The sequence below is a fragment of the Lactuca virosa genome, chromosome 5 (genome assembly GCF_052849685.1).
Source record: "Lactuca virosa cultivar CGN04683 chromosome 5, Lactuca_virosa_CGN04683_v6, whole genome shotgun sequence".
Taxonomy (NCBI): domain Eukaryota; kingdom Viridiplantae; phylum Streptophyta; class Magnoliopsida; order Asterales; family Asteraceae; genus Lactuca; species Lactuca virosa.
This window is the reverse complement of record NC_136430.1, coordinates 330337289-330351620: the sequence shown is the minus strand read 5'-3', so window position 1 is coordinate 330351620 and position 14332 is coordinate 330337289. Positions and strand designations below refer to the sequence as shown.

Genomic DNA, 14332 nt, shown 5'->3' with positions numbered 1-14332 from the left:
TTCTGAATTGAACCCTCTCTCTCTCTCTCTCTCTCTCTCTCTATATATATATATATATATATATATATATATATATATATATATATATATATATATATATATATATATATATCCCACCGGGAATCCGTCAAAGATTACGGAACCGCTAGTTTGACAGACGGATCGGCGAAGGAGCAACGTGTGACTAACGTCGGGCCTTCGCCATTTCCTTCGAGACCCCGTATCCGTTCCTTGGCGCCGAAGCGCCAAGGCTAATGTTGAAGACAAAACATTACCAATAGTTCCCCAGAGCAACAGGTGTAGTGCTCTGGACGCCACTTCTGGCAGGATCTGCACCAATAGCGAACAACCACCCATGAAACACGATCCTGCAATCAAGAGTCATCAGCCCCTGCCAAACCTGAAAAGGTAGAAGATACTGTCGGGATCTGTTCCCCCTATACACATGTATAAAAGATACCCTTCTCTCCTAAGAGAAGGGGCCAAGATCCAAAACCCTTTAACACTCTCTTTACTGTAACACCTATTCCAGGTATTACTTAATTTATTTAAGTTTTAAGGTTTTGTGCGTGGACTCGGTGTAACAACGTAAATTTTCAAAACAATTTTTCATTTTAAAAAAACATACTTTCATTCATAAAATATCATAGTAACCCAAAGTATCACATGTTTCACAATAAACAAATACCAAGATCCTCGAATACATAAATCCTCTCAGTGTGTACGGATCATGTTGGCGCCTTCCCGCGATCCTCGCTAGTACCTGAAACACATAACACAACAGCTGTAAGCATAAATGCTTAGTGAGTTCCCCAAAATACCACATACAACACATACGCCACTCGAGGCTATAATACGACCCTCCGGTCGATGTGTCTCAGCGGGACCCTCCAGTCTCGTAGCTCGTTGGACCCTCTGGTCCGGTCATAGCTCGTCGGACCCTTCAGTCCAGTCTGTGTCGTTGGACCCTTCGGTCCGGTCTATATCGTTGGGTCCTCCGACCCGGTCTATATCGTTGGGCCCTCCGGCCCGGTCTGTTCAACACATAGCATACATATAACACAATGCACATAATCTCATATATACACATAGCATACAAGATCCTCTGGTCTACACATAAATACCACTCTAGGTAATGTATAGTGAGAAGACTCACCTCGGGTAACTCAGTAAACCTCGAACTCTGAAATACTGCACTAGCCTTCGCCTAATCACATAAATAATTACTCTAATTAATACAACTTCTAAAGGCTAGGCCACCCCCTCTCTATAAGTTCTCTAAGAAGGGTAAAAGACCATTCTGCCCCTCTAATGGCTCATAAGTCCCAACACTGACTAACCCTAAAAGTCAACAAAAGTCAACGGTCAACATTGACCGGACTCGCCGAGTGCACTAGAGTGACTCGGCGAGTACATGCCTGTCCTCCTCGCCCCTGTCCTCACTTGACTCGCTGAGTCAACCCTATACTTCACGGGTCGCCACAGGTCACGAGTCGCGGGGCAACCCGACTCAACTCGTCGAGTCCCTTATGGGCTCGGCGAGTTCCTCCCATGAAAACTCTCAAAAGATCTCTTGAGGTCAGATCTGCTTCACCAAACAGTAGATCCATCCTTCTAACACTCGGAAGTCACGTAAAGGTTCAAACTTTACGTTCATGCAATGCTTATAAGACCAAAAATGGAGGAATAACCTTTTAAATGTGATTTTACTCTCAAGGCTCACATGAAACCTCACAAAGCTGGAAGCTTGGGACCTTTTGGACCTCTCAAGGTCCAGATCTATCATCTATACTCAAAGGGACCCCCTATGCTTCACAATCTAACTCAAAATGGTGCAAAGGAAGCCCTAGATCATAGATCTTAACCCAAAACAGAAAAGGAGTTCGATTAGATACCTCAACAACGTATATCTGAACTTGAAAACTCTGGATCCACAGCTCCCTTGACCTCCTCTTGCTGGAAACAACTTCTCCTTTGATAAGTTACACCAAAATCGATCAATATGACTTTATCTCCCTCTCAACTCGCTCAAGCTCTCAAGGGGTACTCTCTCTGGACAGGTAGCCGCAAATGGAGGCCATAAAGGCCTTTAAATAGGGCTCAGGCCCTGAGATTTAGGGTTTCATTTTACAGCGCGGACTCGCCGAGTCCACGCATCGACTCGCCGAGTCCATTCATTAAATCCGGTTAGCATTCGCGGTCCTACTCGACGAGTCCACGACTCGACTCATCGAGTCCTTTTCTTTTCTCAAAAATAAATGATAAAATATAATACCTGGAATTCCGGATGTTACAATTCTCCCCCGCTAGAATCAGACTTCGTCCTCGAAGTCTTGCTCCACAAACAACTCTGGATGCTGCTCACGCATCTCTAACTCCGGCTCCCAAGTCAGCTCGGACCCCCTCCGATGTTACTACTGGACCTGCACCAGGGACACCTCCTTGTTCCTCAGAACCTTGATTTTCCGATCCCGGATCGCGATTGGCCTCTCAACATAATTCAGGCTCACATCCACCTGAATATCCTCCAGTGGTACCACCACCGACTCGTCGGCTATGCACTTCCTCAACTGAGATACGTGGAAGGTATCATGAATCTGGCTCAACTCCGCAGGTATCTCCAATCGATATGCTACCCTGCCTACCCTCGCAGTCACCCTGAACGGACCGATGTACTGGGGCCCCAACTTGCCCATCTTCCTGAATCGGATCACTCCTTTCCAAGGAGATACCTTCAGGAGTATGAAATCTCCCACCTGGAACTCAAGCTCGGATCGTCGCCTATCCGCATAACTCTTCTGGCGACTCTGAGCTGTCAATAACCTCTGTCTAACCTACTGTATCTGCTCTATTGTCTGAAGCACTATCTCAGTGCTACCCATCACACGCTGCCCTACCTCTCCCCAGCAAATGGGAGTCCGACACCTCCTCCCATACAACAACTCGAAAGGGGGCATACCAATGCTCGAATGGTGGCTGTTGTTATAGGAAAACTCAGCCAATGGTAGGTATGTGTCCTAGCTCCCTCCGGAGTCCAACACACATGCTCGAAGCATGTCCTCGAGCGTCTGAATCATCCGCTCACTCTGTCCGTCCGTCTGGGGATGGTAGGCGGTACTGAAATGCAACCTCGTACCCAACTCCTCGTGGAACTTCTTCCAGAACCTGGAAGTGAAACGTACATCTCGATCCGACACAATCGAGATCGGCACCCCATGTCGCGATACCACCTCCCTCACATACAACTCTGCCAGCCTCTCGGCAAAAGAGCTCTCACTGATAGCAAAGAAATGCGCGCTCTTCGTCAGCCGGTCGACGATCACCCAAATTGCATCGACACCCCGTGCGGTCCTCGGCAATTTGGTGATAAAATCCATAGAAATCTGTTCCCACTTCCATTGGGGAACCTCAAGTGGCTGCAACTTGCCATGCTGACGCTGGTGCTCGGCCTTAACCCTGCGACAGGTCAAGCACCTCTCAACAAACCATGCTACATCCCTCTTCATACAGGGCCACCAATAGTCCCTCTTCAGGTCCAAATACATCTTAGTGGCCCCGGGATGGATCGAGAACCTCGACCGGTGCGCCTCCTCCATCAAAGTGGCGCGCGTCCCGCCTGCATACGACACCCAAATCCGACCCTGAAAGGTCATCAGCCCATGACTATCGGTAACAAACTCAGGTACCTGCCCAATCACCCGCTCTCTCTTGCGGTTCTCCGGTCTCATGGCCTCTGCCTGGGCCTCCCGAATGGTGTCCAACACCGGAGTCATCATTGTCAATCGCATACAAGTGTCTCGAATCGGGGCACTCTCCGCCCTACGACTCAGCGCATCAGCTACAACATTAGCCTTTCCCGGGTGGTACAGGATCTCACAATCGTAATCCTTTACCACATCCAACCATCTCCTCTGGCGCATATTTAGGTTGGGCTGATCAATCAGATACTTCAAACTCTTGTGGTCCGTGTATATGGTACACCGAACCCCGTACAGGTAATGGCGCCAGATCTTGAGGGCGAACACCACTGCCCCCAACTCCAGATCGTGGGTGGGATACCTCGTCTCATGAGGCTTCAGCTGCCTCGATACATACGCTATCACATGCCCTCTCTGCATGAGCACCGCACCCAACCCTGATAACGATGCGTCACAGTACACCACAAAATCCTCCATTCCCTCTGGAAGGGATAACACCGGGGCTTCGCACAACCTCTGGCGAAGAGTCTCGAACGAGGCCTGCTGCTCAGGACCCCACAAAAAAGTAACGCCCTTCCGGGTCAACCTGGTGAGAGGCACGACGATCTTGGAGAAATCTTTAATAAATCTCCTATAATAGTCGGCCAACCCCAAAAAACTCCTGATCTCGGTGGGGGATCTCGGCACCTCCCAACTCATCACCGCCTCAATCTTGGCCGGATCAACCAATATCCCATTCTGATTAACGAGATGTCCCAGGAATTGGACCTCTCGTAACCAGAAATCACACTTGGAGAATTTGGCGTAAAGCCTCTCCAATCTCAGAACTCCGAGGATCTCCCTCAAATGCTCCTCATGCTGCTCTCTGGACCTCGAATACACCAATATGTCATCGATGAACACGATCACCGATCGATCCAACATCGGCCTACACACCCTGTTCATGAGATCTATGAACGCTGTCGGTGCATTGGTGAGCCCGAAAGGCATCACCACGAACTCGTAATGCCCGTAACGAGTCCTGAACGCCGTCCTCTGGATATCCTCATCACGCACTCTCATCTGATGATATCCAGACCTTAGATCAATCTTGGAGAACCAAGAGGCTCCCTGCAACTAATCAAACAGATCATCAATCCTCGGCAGTGGGTAACGGTTCTTGACCGTTAACTTGTTCAACTCCCGGTAATCAATTCACATCCGGTGTGAACCATCCTTTTTCTTGACAAAAAGGATCGGCGCTCCCCACGGCGAGCTACTCGGTCTGATAAATCCCTTCCCCAACAACTCCTGAAGCTGTGAGGATAACTCCTGCATCTCTGGTGGCGCAAGGCGATAGGGCGCCTTGGCGATAGGCGCTGCTCCCGGAACCAAATCGATGCGAAACTCCACCTGCCTCTCGGGAGGCACACCCGGCAACTCCTCGGGGAAAACGTCCGGGAACTCACGCACTATCGGCACATCATCAACAGAACTAGGCCTCTCCGCTGCTACTCGTGTGTTCATCACGTAGGCCACAAACCCACTACAACCCTGCTGTAGACTCTGCCTCGCTCTAGCAGCCGAACAGAATGCTGACCCTGAACGGGTACCCTCGCCGTACACCGTAAGAACTCCCCCACTAGGGTCTCGTATGGTCACCAACTGTCGCTCGCAGTCGATAACCGCTCCAAACCTGCTCAACCAGTCCATGCCCACGATGACACAGACATCTCCCATCGCAATCGGGACCAAATCAATCGGAAACTCAACGCCGAAGATCTCGAGTACGCAACCTCGGATCACCTCAGTAGCATACACCGCTCGCTCATCGGCTATAGAAACTCGTAGAGGTCGACTCAACGCCTCTCGCTGAACACTGATGTGCTGACTAAATGCTAATGACACGAAAGATCGACTCGCACCCGAGTCGAATAACACCAACGCAGGTACAAAACTCACAAGAAAAGTACCTAAGCATAACACAATATAAGCACAAAATCTCAAACTCAAAGTAGGTAAGTAAAAGAATACATACCGGACACGACATCGGCCGCTGCGCGGACCTCCTCCGCTGTCAACTGGAAGGCTCTCCCGCGAGCCTTCGGTGCCTCGGCCTTCGCTGGCCGGACCTCGGTAGCTCAAGCAGCAGGTGTAGACCCCTGTGCTGATCCCTGTAGTAGCTGAGGGCACTCGGCCTTCCGATGGCCGGTCTGGTTGCAATGAAAGCAAACCGATAATCCCTTGGGGCAATCCCTCGCGAAATGCCCCTCCTTTCCACACTTGTAACACACCCCAGCTCTGCACATCCCCTCGTGACTCTTGCCGCACTTCCCACAAGTGCGTCCCTTCGGACCCCCAGATCTCGAATCAGCGGGCTTTGCCCGCTTGGCTGCCAGCTGCGCCTGTGCCGGTCGCCTGTCCCTCCTCTGAGACTCGGCCTCCTCCCTGACCTGAGTCTCCAGCTCAATCTCTCGCTTCCGGGCATTTTCATGAAGCTCGGCAAATGTCCGGTATGACGAGTTCGCCACGAACTCACGGATATCCCTCCTTAGTATGCTCAAGTACCGGCTCATACGTGCCTGCTCAGTCGACACGTGCTCAGGGCAAAACAACGCCCTCTCGTGAAACATCCTCGTAATCATCGTCACAGACTCAGTTCCCTGCTTGAGGGATAAGAACTCCTGGGCCAGTCGTTCCCTCTCCACAGGGGGAACATACTCATCTCGAAACATCGTGGTGAACCTCTCCCAGGTCACCGCAGTAAGCTCTGTCGTAGTGAAGTCTGCCGTCACAAACTTCCACCAGTCCTTCGCTCCCAAGCGAAGCTGGTTCAGCGCAAACCGAACCCTCAGATGCTCCGGACACGAGCAGGTGTAGAAGCATCCCTCGATATCATAAATCCACCTCATCGCAGCAATCGGGTCCTGCGTCCCATCAAACTCTGGTGGCTTCGTGTTGCTGAACTCTCGGTACAGCAACGAGTCACCCCCCTGCGGCCTGGCAGCAGCGACGGCTGCGGTGGCCGCAGCAACAGCAGCCTCAGTAAGAGCAGCGTACCGCTCATCAAAAGTCTCGATCAGCGTGGTCTTGATAGACCCGAACATCTCTGGTATCTCAGCTCGAATGGCCGCAACCACCTCTTCGTGAATCAACCTACGAATCTCCTCATCGTTGGTACCACTGCCTCCTGGGTGGTGGCGCGTCCCAACCATGATGTCTCTGAAACACAATACAAAAGAATCAGAGACTCGTTCGAGTATACTCGCATTCGATACTCAACCTTACTTGTTCTTCAGCACCCTAAGGATTCTTACTTGGACTGCTCACCGATCCGATGTTTCCAATAGTACGGGCCCTTATACTACCTTCCACAGTGCATCGGTATTCACCGCAAGTCCTCCTCCTAGGATCCCAGATCACAAGTACTCTATATCTCACTGAACTCAGACTACTCTCTAGTAGACCACTCATAAATTCCTTGTTGCTACCTACTTATTCTCGAAGTATCTCATAGTAGCAGTAACTCCTAGGCTAAGGCATCACAAATCAGGCCACTCTAGTCCTAATATGAATACCTAGCCTACTCTAGCATGCATAGCATATCTCATAACACATAATGTAAGGGTATTTTGGGAAATCACCGTTCAGGCGCTGACTGATCGTACACACTGCTCCATTCTGCTTTTCTCAAAAGTCCTTTACTCTTTTGGAAAAATTGTTTCTTTTATGAAAAATTCTCTCAAATCCTCAGTTTGAGTTCAGATACGCCTGGAGGTGTATCCGAGTCTCTCAAACCTGGGCTCTGATACCAACTTGTAACAACGTAAATTTTCAAAACAATTTTTCATTTTAAAAAAACATACTTTCATTCATAAAATATCATAGTAACCCAAAGTATCACATGTTTCACAATAAACAAATCCCAAGATCCTCGAATACATAAATCCTCTCAGTGTGTACGGATCATGCCGGCACCTTCCCGCGATCCTCGCTAGTACCTGAAACACGTAACACAACAGCTGTAAGCATAAATGCTTAGTGAGTTTCCCAAAATACCACATACAACACATACGCAACTCGAGGCTATAATACGACCCTCCGGTCGATGTGTCTCAGCGGGACCCTCCAGTCCCGTAGCTCGTTGGACCCTCTGGTCCGGTCATAGCTCATCGGACCCTTCGGTCCAGTCTGTGTCGTTGGACCCTTCGGTCCGGTCTATATCGTTGGGTCCTCCGACCCAGTCTATATCGTTGGCCCCTCCGGCCCGGTCTGTTCAACACATAGCATACATATAACACAATGCACATAATCTCATATATACACATAGCATACAAGACCCTCTGGTCTACACATAAATACCACTCTAGGTAATGTATAGTGAGAAGACTCACCTCGGGTAACTCAGTAAACCTCGAACTCTGAAATACTGCACTAGCCTTCGCCTAATCACATAAATAATTACTCTAATTAATACAACTTCTAAAGGCTAGGCCACCCCCTCTCTATAAGTTCTCTAAGAAGGGTAAAATACCATTCTGCCCCTCTAATGGCTCATAAGTCCCAACACTGACTAACCCTAAAAGTCAACAAAAGTCAACGGTCAACATTGACCGGACTCGCCGAGTGCACTAGAGTGACTCGGCGAGTACATGCCTGTCCTCCTCGCCCATGTCCTCACTTGACTCGCTGAGTCAACCCTATACTCCATGGGTCGCCACAGGTCGCGAGTCGAGGGGCAACCCGACTCGACTCGTCGAGTCCCTTATGCGCTCGGCGAGTTTCTCCCATGAAAACTCTCAAAAGATCTCTTGAGGTCAGATCTGCTTCACCAAACAGTAGATCCATCCTTCTAACACTCGAAAGTCACGTAAAGGTTCAAACTTTACGTTCATGCAATGCTTATAAGACCAAAAATGGAGGAATAACCTTTTAAATGTGATTTTACTCTCAAGGCTCACATGAAACCTCACAAAGCTGGAAGCTTGGGACCTTTTGGACCTCTTAAGGTCCAGATCTATCATCTATACTCAAAGGGACCCCCTATGCTTCACAATCTAACTCAAAATGGTGCAAAGGAAGCCCTAGATCATAGATCTTAACCCAAAACAGAAAAGGAGTTCGATTAGATACCTCAACAGCGTAGATCTGAACTTGAAAACTCTGGATCCACAGCTCCCTTGACCTCCTCTTGTTGGAAACAACTTCTCCTTTGCTAAGTTACACCAAAATCGATCAATATGGCTTTATCTCCCTCTCAACTCGCTCAAGCTCTCAAGGGTACTCTCTCTGGACAGGTAGCCGCAAATGGAGGCCATAAAGGCCTTTAAATAGGGCCCAGGCCCTGAGATTTAGGGTTTCATTTTACAGCGCGGACTCGCCGAGTCCACGCATTGACTCGCCGAGTCCATTCATTAAATCCAGTCAGCATTCGCGGTCCTACTCGACGAGTCTACGACTCGACTTTTCGAGTCCCTTTCTTTTCTCAAAAATAAATGATAAAATATAATACCTGGATTTCCGGATGTTACACTCGGCGAGTTGGGAGTTTAACTCGTCGAGTAGAGGCATTATTGGTGGACGCGAGATCGAGACCTACTCGACGAGTCGGAAGGCCCGACTCGACGAGTAGGAGCTGTAGAGAGAAACCCTAAGTTTTAGGGTTTGCACCCTATTTAAAGAACATGTTCTTCCTCTTGTGGCCTCCCTTAGCACTCTATCAGCCAAAGAAAACCCTCGATCGACCTTGCACCCTCTTGAGTGAAAGAAAGAGCATTTGTGAGCAATTTTTTGGGTGATTGTGAAGAACTTTAGAGCTTGAAGAAGAAGGAGATAGGAGAGGAACAGTGGATCCAACATATACATCATATTCACCAGCATCCAAAGGTATAAAGTCGTGATCTTGATCTCTAATCGCTTAGATCTCTTTCCTTGGAAGTAAATGGCCATTCTTGGTGCAAAATGGAGCCAAACTTGGATCTGGACTTATCACAAGGATATGGTTCCAGATCTGAACCTCTTTAGGTCCCAAATGACATAAAGTTGCTTCCTTTGTGCAGTTTAGTCACTTTCCATGCACAAAAACCTTGTAAGAAGCCTAGTTTTTAAGTAATAGCCTTGTGGGACCTTGCATGCACGTAAAGTTTGCAACTTTATGTGATATCTAAACTAGGAGAGCTTGGATCTAGAGATTGGGACTTTAGATCCCACTGAAAAAGGGCTGAACTTGAAGAAGACTGAAGGAACTCGTCGAGTAGGGTTTACCCGTTTTCGGGTCTCCCGAGTGTTTTCGGTTGTCATGAGTTTTCAGTTTCATGAGTTTTTGGTTTTGGACATGGAAGGACTCGGCGAGTTACACAGGTAACTCGGCGAGTGGACGAATTACTCAGAAAACTCAGCGAGTTGTTGGATGCACTCGACGAGTTGAGGTCAACATGGACTGTTGACCTTGACCAGTGACCTTGACTTTGACCAGGGTTGACTTTAAGGGCAAGTATGGGATTATGAAAAGTTAATCACATGGTAATTATAGGCAGTTGAGTTGGAGCAGCGTGTGGGTCATTTCTGATTTTAGCTTGTCAGTTCGGCATTCGGTTGGTGAGTCTTCTCACCATACCAATGGGTCAAAGGCACCAAGGCCGACCCATTCTATGATATGTGGTATACATGTTGTGTAGAGATATGTGACTTGTTGTGTAGAGATATGTGGTATGATTGCTAGATATGCTTGGTATAATGCTAGTTATATGCGTGATGCTTGCAGGGAAGACCATGGGGGAGCCCATGACGCTTGGATGTAAGACCATGTGGGGGAGCCCATGGCATTTCAAGTAAAGACCATGGGGGGGTCCCATGGCACTTGGATGTAAGACCATGTGGGGGAGCCCATGGCTTTCCAACTAAAGACCATGGGGGGAGCCCATGGCACTTAGGTGTAGGACCATGTGGGGGAGCCCATGGCATCATGGAGTAAGACCTTGGGAGGAGCCCATGGCATCCTTATATGTTTGTTTGCATGGCTTATGTGGTAGAGATAGATTTTACAGCTAATATGATTTGTGTTATGTGGATTGTGTGTGGGGTATACTCTGGGGGACTCACTAAGCATTAGCTTACAGTTTGTGGATTTGTTTGAGGTACATCTGAGCCCAAGGGCAAGGGCAAGGCGTGATGGCGCGACGTGCACTCTCTCAGGCATTTTTATGGCACACTTTGACGTTTTGAAATAAAATTGTAATTGATATGGGTTTTTTTGAAAACAATTGTACTGGAATTTTGTGGTTCATGGAATGTGTTTGACTAATCAAAAATGAAAATTTTCTTTTGAAAAATTGGGTCGTTACATTTACGCTTTAAACCCACTCTCTCTCAGACCCTCACTGACTTAATCGTCAGAGCCTCGTTCCGGGACAACCTCTCGGACGACGACTGACGGTCTTATCTTCTTTGTTGTGATCCACAAGCTCTTCATTTCCACCCTCAGAAAGACGGAGTTAAGCCAGTGACATATCACAATATATATATATATATATATATATATATATATACTATATTATTAAGCATATTGTACATTTCTTGAAATTTAAGAGGTACAACACCTACTACCTCATGTACAACTTACCATCTGATACACCTACTAACACATCCGTTTTGATAATTAAACTGCATTTCTTTTCTCTGTTTTTCCTAGAATGACAATTATTCACCAAAACCCTAAATCAATCATCGTCACCAAAAAAGACCATTTCTTGAATCGATGCTCACTCCTCCTTCTTCCCAAACTACCATTGCACCTGCAACATCTCTTCTATCTCTCTCCTTACTCTCTTCAGTCTCCAGTGTCCATCCATTACCACATCCCTCTTGACGCCTCTGTTACTACCACCTTCCTGACGTCGCCGTTACCACCACTGGTGTCCGCAACCCCCTTTGCCGCCCCGCTTCTACCTTAATTCAAGACGAGAAACACTACCCTTATATAGCTGCCACCATCAACGCCACCGTTAGACACCATTCACTTGAAACCCTAATCCTAATTTGTCTCTACCATCGCCAGACATCACATACTATAAACCAGAAAACGCCCCCTCCTCACGAACTGATTCTCACCCCCCTTCATCCCACACCACTATTACACCAGCAACACACTATCACCCATTTTCTGCCATTGCACCAGCAATATTTTCTCTCTCACTACTTTTCCGTCGATGAACCACCACACAGATGGTCCCCTTTTTCCAATTCAAAATCTTAAAGATTTGGGTTGGATTCTAATTTGGTTCGAAAAACTTATGAGTTTTTTTTGCAGACAAAAATGCCCCTACGAGCCAAATGGTAGAGCCAAGTTGTCACTCCGGTGTCCTTCAAATCATGAGTGAAGCAGTTCCATCCAGCTATACAAACCCTTGCATCGGCTTTGCTAACCAAATTTATCGTCCAAAAGTGGATGAAATGTGAGTGTTAGATTGAACTCATTAATTTGATGAATCTTGATCTTGTTTTGGTTTTAACTTATAACTGGATTCAAGAATATGACATATTTTGATTTTTTTTAGTATGTGTTTTCTGGTTCAGTTTTCTTGGATGTGATTAGTTAGGCATGGAGCCCCATATTTGATACATGAAGATAGCTTATGGTACTACCATGTTTGGTACATTAAGGACCTGTTTGTGTGTTATAATAATCAAAGTAGTTACTGTTCATCTTTAAGTCAGTAACTTATTGACTACTCTTTTATCCTATTTGCAGGTGGGATGGTTTAATACTCAAGGTTTCTTAACCTTTATTTCCACTAATTGGAGCACGATTGATATCCCTTACTTATAGTCTTCCTAACTCCTAAGGTATTTCATATATTCTGTTTAACATATGTAACTAGAAATAATATCTGTTTTATTATTAGATTTTTATCAGTTTTGGATGTTTTTATTAGTGTTTAAGATATGTTTTAATTAATTTGTTTTGATTTTATAACTTGATTTGTAGGTTGAAAAAAGTTATGCCCCTGATGAGCAAAAGAAGTCAAGACCAAAAAAATGTTTAGTTGTCTCCAACGTACAAAACAACAACTTGAAGCCTTAAAAACGCCCCACAGTTCGTATTTTGTTTCTTTATTGTTGTAATAATCATCACATATTTTTAGCTTTTTATAACATCCTACATTTGTATTTTCTATAGCTTGTATCCATGAATCTTATTATGAATTCTTCAATCTTGATAGGTTTGAGGTGGGTATGAGGCTGTGAGGTGAGACAGTAGCACCTACCAGGTATTTAACAAATTGTCACAAAGAGATTCAGTTCATATTTGTTTTAGTTTTTCCACATTTCTCAATCTCTTCACTAAAAACAATATGTTTCATTAATTATTCAAGAAAGCAAATTCTTTAATCGCAATGTGTGGTTGTTTGTAGATTAAGTGAAGAATTTTTTTTCTCATCTCCTCTCCAATATTCTTGATGATGTGAGTGGTGCTGTTAAACCTAGCGGATAAGAATGAAGAATACATAATCATCCATTATAATAGCTTCAATTTTATTGATTTATTAGTATGAAGATCCATATTTTGTACTCAAAATTTGATGTAAATGTGTTTGTAGAATGACATTACTTTTGGGTCCTCCAAGTTATGGGAAGACAATACTCCTGTTAGCCGTGGGTGGGAAGTTTGCAAAGGAGCTTAAGGTAATTTCTCATTCCTCAAGGTGTCAAAATGGGTTGATTAGTCGGGTTGGTTGTAACATGTTTTAATGGATTGGCTTGGATTAGTTTGGCTAACAAATAAAATAGTTTTTTTTTGTCTCTTGTTGTTCCAAAAAGAGAAAAAGACAAACATTTTTTTTTTTGTCTATTTTCTTGGATTCTCTAAACAGTTAATAGATTTAATATGATTAATTGATTACATAATTATAGTATTAAGTATTAATATATTGACAAAATGATTGAGAGTAATAAGCATTTGAAAAAACTTTCGGCAACTTTTAGTCCTTCAAATCCATTGGAGAAACAAGAGGTGGTAAAATAGTCATGGAGTTGGTTTCTGTAAAATTTTACCATTTTTCCTTTTTTGTTTGTGTGGTATGTGATTTTTACCGGATTTAGTCAAAAAGTGAAACCTCTTGCAATCTCACTTCTTATTTCAAGGTGTTTGGCTGTTTTTGTTTTTAGAAAAAAAATTAATAAGCTAAGTGATGGAAGTATGATGCCATTTATAGTTTTATAGGTTTCATTATATAGCATTGTACTTTGAAAATACTATGCTATAATTTGGTATAATATGAACAAAAATCATTTTTCCTTGACTTTTTGTATGTAGTTCAGTTTTTTATTTTTTCAAATTAATAAAGTCTATAGTTATAATAAATTTCATTTTTTATTTTGATAATTAATATATAGTAAGATTATGATAATGATTTATCAAATAGTCCTTGATTTTCATTTTATCTTATTTTTAGTATGATTTATTTAATTGAAATTATTATTTCAATTAGACTTATTTTTTGTATGATGTTGCATATTTTTTGTTATGACATTATTTGCATGTAAGAATCACCATTTTAAAAAATAAATTTTGTAAACTTACATTTTAATTAATATTTTTAATTTAGTTAATTTTATTCTTATCCTAATTAATTTCACTTATTCCTTTTTTTCCG

At 44.8% G+C, this 14332-nt stretch overlaps 1 protein-coding gene across 1 annotated transcript in view; it reads left to right on the top strand.

The window, feature by feature from the left end:
* Positions 1-13595, top strand: part of LOC145113223 (replication protein A 70 kDa DNA-binding subunit B-like) — an 86743-nt gene extending 73148 nt beyond the window's left edge. The window contains exons 8-11 of the mRNA XM_079049337.1: positions 12664-12732; positions 12856-12905; positions 13277-13361; positions 13590-13595. Coding sequence (XP_078905463.1) covers positions 12664-12732; positions 12856-12905; positions 13277-13361; positions 13590-13595 — 210 coding nt within the window. The remainder of the gene's footprint in view (positions 1-12663; positions 12733-12855; positions 12906-13276; positions 13362-13589) is intronic.
* The last annotated feature ends 737 nt before the right edge of the window (positions 13596-14332 follow it).